Consider the following 6,702-nt stretch of genomic DNA (forward strand, 5'->3'; position numbering starts at 1 on the left):
CTATCCTCTTTCGAATACCCATCGCAACAACTTACCTTGCCCCCACAATACTCCTCCATGTATAGCTCGGGTTATGCCCCATTCCCGCTTCCAAAAAGGACCCTTCCGGATAATACTTACTCTTCATTAAACGGGCCCATAAGCAATCCGGCGAAGTAATGAGCCTCCATGCTTGCTTGCGTAAAAGTGCTTGGTTTGATTTGTAGAAGTCTTTAAACCCCATACCCCCAAGACCCTTCGGTCGACATAGCTTTTTCCATGCCACCCATGTTATCATCCTCTTACCCTCCTCTTTCCCCCACCATAACCGCGACACAAGCTTCCTCAAATCGTCACAAAACGAGGCCGGAAGTTTAAAAATACTCATAACATAAGTAGGGAGTGCATTGGGAACTGCGTTTATAAGAACCTCCCTACCCGCCCTTGACAAGTACTTCCCACGCCACCCTTGTAACCTTTTTTGAAGCTTATCTCGTATAATCTCCGTAATGGGCCGCTTATACCTACCCACAACAGTTGGTAGACCCAAATAACGAGCTTGTACATCAACCACCTGCACTCCTAAACAACTCGCCACCCTCCCCTTCCTCTCCTCCGTCACCCCCTTGCTAAAAGAGACCGTTGTTTTGTCGAGGTTCACAAGTTGTCCTGATGCATTTTCATAAGCACGGAGAATAATGGATACCTGCTCTGCTTCGGCCTCTGAGGCTCTCAAGAAAAATATACTGTCATCTGTGAAAAGAAGGTGAGATATCATCGGTGCTTGACTCGAAATTTTGATGCCACGAAGGGTGGAATTTACAATCGCCCTCCGCATCATATTTGACAAAACTTCAGCACATAAAATAAATAGATACGGAGATAGGGGATCCCCTTGACGCAACCCCCTCTTCGGTTGAAACACTTCCGTCTGCTTTCCATTAATCAGAACCGAAGAAGAAACCGTGGTCACACAGTTCATGACCCGGTTCACCCAAGCATCCTCAAACCCCATACATCGCATAACAGCTTCCAAGAAATCCCATTCCACTCGGTCATAGGCTTTCACCATATCTAACTTCATAGCCATGTGTCCCTCTACACTCCTCGTCGTCTTCATGTAGTGAAAGAGCTCGAAGGCTATAAGGACGTTATCCGTGATCAGGCGTCCCGGTGTAAATGCACTTTGATTTTCCGAGACGATATCTCCCAGGAACTGCTTCAACCTGTTAGCTAGAATTTTCGATATGAGCTTATAAACAACATTACACAAACTAATAGGTCGAAAATATCGAATTTTGTCCGGAGCCTTTTTCTTCGGGATTAGAACGATATGAGTGTGATTCAGTCCATCTGGCATAGGCTGCCCCGCGAGAAAACCAAGCATTGTGCTCGTCACCACAACGGACCCACAACATGCCAATAGGTATGATAAAATAGTCCATTCATTCCATCCGGTCCGGAGGCCTTCAAAGGGTGTATTTGATTCAAAGCCTCCAACACCTCCTCTTCTCTATACGCCCTCCGTAACATGGTGTTCATGTCGTCTGTCACTCTACCCTCCATGCCCATCAACACCTCCCTAAACTCCCTAGCTGGTGAAGCTTGGAACAGGTCAACAAAATATGCCGTGGCCACCTGTGAGACCACCTCATTCCCCACTCGTACAGTTCCCTCATCATCCACCAATTTGGCAATATGATTTTTCGCTTTACGCTGCCCTGCTTGTCGATGGAAATAACTAGTATTACGGTCCCCCTCTTTAAGCCACTGTGCTCTAGATCTCTGTCTCCAAAACTGCTCCTCTTGACGACACAAATCAGCTACTTCTCGTACAAGTTTCCGCCTCTTATGAACTTCCTCCACCGTCCTCCCCCCCGAGTTCAACCGAGCAATTTGCCTTCTTTTATTATCAATAGCCTTCATAATTTTCCGAATGCTAATTTTCTTCCAAGATTGTAATTCCGTCGCACAAGCATCCAGCACATCCATAATGTCCTCCCCTCCTCGATTGACCCCTCTAATAACCGCAGCTTCGCATCCCTCCTTCCCTATCCAAACTTGCTCAAACCTAAATTTTTGTGATGCCTGCCCCCCTCCCCCTGTCCTACGATCCAAATAGAGCTTGAGTGGTGCATGATCAGACCACTCACGCTCTAGTTGTTTCAATCTGGCATACAAAAATCGTTCTCGCCACTCTTCCGTACACATAGCACGGTCAATTCTGCTCTGCCTATTTGCTTCTCCCGCTTGTCCATTATGCCATGTAAACTCATACCCCTCGAAAGGGAAATCAAATAGATTACAATCCTCGACTGCCTCTCTAAAGTTGTTCATCTGCCACTGTGCCTTAGTACCTCCCTTCATCTCATTTGCAAACAGAATCTCATTAAAGTCCCCAATGCACACTCAAGGCCGTGTCGATTGTCGCCCCAAGATGCGTAACAAGTCCCAAGAAAGGTGCATATCCATCACTGAAGGCCATCCGTAAAACCCCGTCACTCTCCAATCCCCAGCCTCCTCCTTAACAACGAAGTCTATATAATGTACAGAAGCCGACACAAACTCGCAATCTATCTCCTTTTTCCACCAAAATGCAAGACCTCCGGACCTGCCCACACTATCAACCTCCATGCCCGTATACCCTTCGAATTTTGCGCGGACAGTCCTCATTTCACGACCACTTAGTTTCGTCTCGCAAAGAAACACCATGGCCGGGGCCTCCCGCCTAATCAAATGGCGGAGTGCACCAACTGCATCGGGGTGGCCCAATCCCCGGCTGTTTAAACTCAAAAGACTCATTGAGCCCGGCGGGGTTGAGCTCCCTCAACCTCCGCCTCAGGTATCATGACGCCCCCGTCAGTGTAGCATTTTGTTTTCTTCGCACTCGCGCCCTCCCCGTCCCTACTTCTAACTCTCTTCTCCCCCACCTTCAACGGCTCCCCTGATGCTCCTCCCTCCACACCGTGTCTCTCCATACGCACCCATTTCTTTGTCTTTCCCACACCTCCACCCTTCCCGCAATCCCTCTTTTGCACAGGCATCTCACTACATAAGAGTTGCTCTCCCTCCCTCACACCTCCCCCATCAGTCTCCATAGGCGCCTCCTCCCATCCCCCATAGCTGATTTGAACACCCCCCCCACTGCTGCATCCTTTTGACTTTCCCCTTTCCCCGCTTTTCCTCTTCCCTTCTGCTCCTTTCCTCCTCCCTCCCTTCCAATTGAACAGCCTTCACACTCTGCTCGTGCCTCCCCCTTTCACCCTGCATCTGTACCTCCACATCCCTAGTCTCACTCTCCCCATAGTGCTCCATCTCGCCATCTTTTGCCCCACTCCCCTGCACCCCTTTCTTCTTTGCCCTAAAAACAACTGCAATATTCTGTAGCTTCTCAATCATTTTAGTTATAGCTTCATCATTCTCCCGTCTCCCTTCATTTTCAAACACAGAACTCAGTGGCCGCATTGCCTTTCCCACCTCCACTCTGGCTGTCTTTGTAATCTTCCATGGTGATGCTCTAAGCCATTCCCCAAACCGTAATTCGTCCTCTTCATATGGGCCATCGTCACAATCTTTTTCCCCATGCCCCAAAACCCCACACCCATAGCAATATGTGGGTAGTCTTTCATACTTTACCTCGAAATGCACCACCACCCCCGACTGCATTTTGATTGGGATGTTTGCCTTCAGCGGACTGCGCACATCATGCAGAATTCTTATCCTCACTACCCTATCCATTTCTGGATTTGGTCCTACTTCCATCCCAACATAAGTTCCCAGTAGCGCCCCCATCTTCTTAGCATTCATTTCACTCCGTCTTCCCGATATTGGTAAGTCATAAACCCTTGCCCATGACGGAACATGATAAAAAGGAGTATCAGTGATCTTACCCGACATGTTAGGCTCATTGAAACACCATATGAATTTGTCGAAATGCTAAGGTTGGTTCTCGAGCACCTTCTCCTTATCACGCGTCGTTCCAAATCGAAATACGAACGTCTTTTCTTTCGCATCGACAATGTTTCCAATGATAGGTTTGTTAGGGTTCCATAAATTGATCATTGTATCTACAGCCGCTCTCACATTGATAGATTTTTGAGCCCAAATCTTCCCTACCAGCATTAGCTCCCCTTTCGCTGCCTCTTCTTCAGACCCCTCATCCCATTCAAATGCAAGAGAATCCCCACTTCTCTGCACTTCCTTCCCATTTCTCGACGTCGACGCCATCCCCAAGCAGCCTCCCTTCTATCCACAGACCGAAAAAACAGAGAAAAACAAGAAGAAAAAGCCTAATCTCACGTATGGGAACGTGAGATAAGCCTCGAAACGGAGGAGAATCACCAAGAAAAACCCTAGACAGAGCCCTAGGAGAAACCCCTTTTTAGCTACCTAATTTGTCTCTTTCCCCGTTTGACAGTTCTAATAACATGTTAATAGTTTTAATTATATCATAATCAAAACAAACAAATCTAAACATGCAAATCTAACATGTGAATCATATCAATCGTACATAAAATTAGACTAATTCTAGCCTGGGGAAAACGTGATACACGAGCCAAGCACACGACATTCATATATAAACGAATCAACACAAACAATTCTAATTCATGTGATTTAAAACAAATCCAATTAATTAAATCTAATCAATTAAATTAACATGTGAACAAATCATATGAATCAAAATTAAAGCAACCATTCTAGTCATAAATCTCGACACATGTGATTATCACGAACAAACTTCTAATTTTGATATAATTATTTCATAATTACTAACAAACATGTTAATGATCAACAAATATCATGCTCACAAACAAATTAACATGCTTAAATAATCAAAGACATAAACTTGAACAAATTAAGACAAGTGTAGTTCATAAATTCAATCATCATGCTCAAATCAATCTAATTTAAACAAGATTAAATCAATTAAATCAATTAAACATTTTAAATTCGTCAAGCGATAAACATAGAATAATTCTTATCCTAACAGAAGACAAATCCAACACACAAAGGCCATCCATCGGCACATCCACAATACTAATCCCGTTCTCCTTCATTCAACAACAACAAGATACAATAAACTTCGTTTATTAACACAAATCAATTGATTTAGTTATGTCCGAATCCGAATACGAGGATATGTAAATGAGAGGGGGAAACGACCGACCAATCTAGCGGCTTTCTTTCCCCAACTAAAGTCAACGCGGGTATTCAAATTGGCACTTTAACTCATACTCGTATCTATACTAATTATTTCATAATTAACAATTTATACGATAATAATACGATGTAATAAACATAATTAAAAGACGGAATTAAAAGGGAGAAAGTAGAGATTTTTATGCACCCTCAACCTAAATGTATCTTTGACACCGTCTTGGGTCCTAATCGATCGTAGATTTTATCTCGAGGTGCCGTCGTCGACGAAGCAACAAGTAACAATACGTTTTTTTATAAACCTGGACAACAACTTTCAAACTGCAATTTCTCACTCGTTTCTCGATGAAAATTAGATTTGAAAAATGTTTTGAAAACTAGAATTATATTAGAACTTAGATATTAAAACAAACCACGCTCTTTATGAGGTATTGGGCATGAAAAACGAGCACAAACAGAACTGAACAGACAAGAAAAGCCGCGAAAACAGAGTGTATGACACTCTGTTTTTCGAGGGGATTCGTGTGCTCTCAAAGTCAATTTGGCTCGTGAATATTTGTCTAAGATGTATATGGATTTTATATGGTTAATTAGGAGCAAGAAACTCGAGTTTTAATGGAGATTTGAAGGGAGAACAAATGGTATTTCAAGAGTTCTAAGAGACACAAACTGTTTCTCAGTTTGGTTGTCTCGGTTTTGTCGAGAGTTTTGAGAGGCAACTGGGGTTTCTTTGGCTCGTGTGTTGTGATGGAATGTTAGTAGGATATGTGAAGAGCTTATAGGAATGGATATAAAGTAGAGGGAAGGTATTTATAGTGAGTTAAAGTAGGGTTTAAGAGAGGAGAGGCAGACGGGTCTCCGTTTGCATAGCTGCTGTCCAGCAGCTATTTCATGGGGTTTTAGGGTTTGTATGAGGGATTTACTTGGTGTTTAAGCTAGGATAATATGGGTAGGATACTAGGATAAGAGTTAGGGTTAATAGGCACGGGTTTAGGTGGTGTTTGGAGCGGGTTTTGGACTCAGGTTTGAGCACGCAAAACAGGGGGGGTGAACTCGTGTTATTTGCGGGCTGTTTGTGAATTGTTTGGGGTGGTTTTGTGGAAGGGTTTCGTGGTGGGCTAGGTGCTGGGTTGTTGTGGGTAATGTGGAGCATGGGTTGGTGGTGATGGGTTGCAGGTTTGGACCAAGTTTGAGTCGATTTAGAAGGGCTTTCGATAGGCTATGCAAACACGGGTAAGGGAAGGAGTTGGGCTGTGTTGGGGGCTGTTTGGGACGAGATTTGGACGTGGGTATGGGGGGTTCGAACTAGGGTTGGATGAGTAAAAGCCTAGGTTGGTTGGTATACTCGAGATTCGTGCCAATTCGTAAAGAAAACGGGCTCAAAAACCGAGCTACAATCGAGCTCCAAAACGTGTGATTAAAACGAGTTTTCAACTTTCGAAATCGATTTTTCAAATCAAATAACACATTAAAATAAATGATTTTTCAAATCAAATACACTCATAAAATGATTTTTCAAATCAAATATTTATTCTATTTTCAATAAAATAAACTTGAGAAAATAAA

The 6,702-nt window shown here is 43.8% G+C and overlaps 1 protein-coding gene across 1 annotated transcript; it reads right to left on the reverse strand.

Moving 5' to 3' along the window:
• Positions 1 to 1,374: 1,374 nt before the first annotated feature.
• On the reverse strand, positions 1,375 to 2,346 carry LOC141601187 (uncharacterized). Its single transcript, XM_074421453.1, has one exon. It carries the CDS (start codon positions 2,344 to 2,346, stop codon positions 1,375 to 1,377), a length of 972 nt encoding a protein of 323 aa, XP_074277554.1.
• Between the last annotated feature and the right edge of the window lie 4,356 nt (positions 2,347 to 6,702).

Source organism: Silene latifolia, chromosome 9 (genome assembly GCF_048544455.1).
Source record: "Silene latifolia isolate original U9 population chromosome 9, ASM4854445v1, whole genome shotgun sequence".
In the NCBI taxonomy this organism is placed as follows: Eukaryota; Viridiplantae; Streptophyta; class Magnoliopsida; order Caryophyllales; family Caryophyllaceae; genus Silene; species Silene latifolia.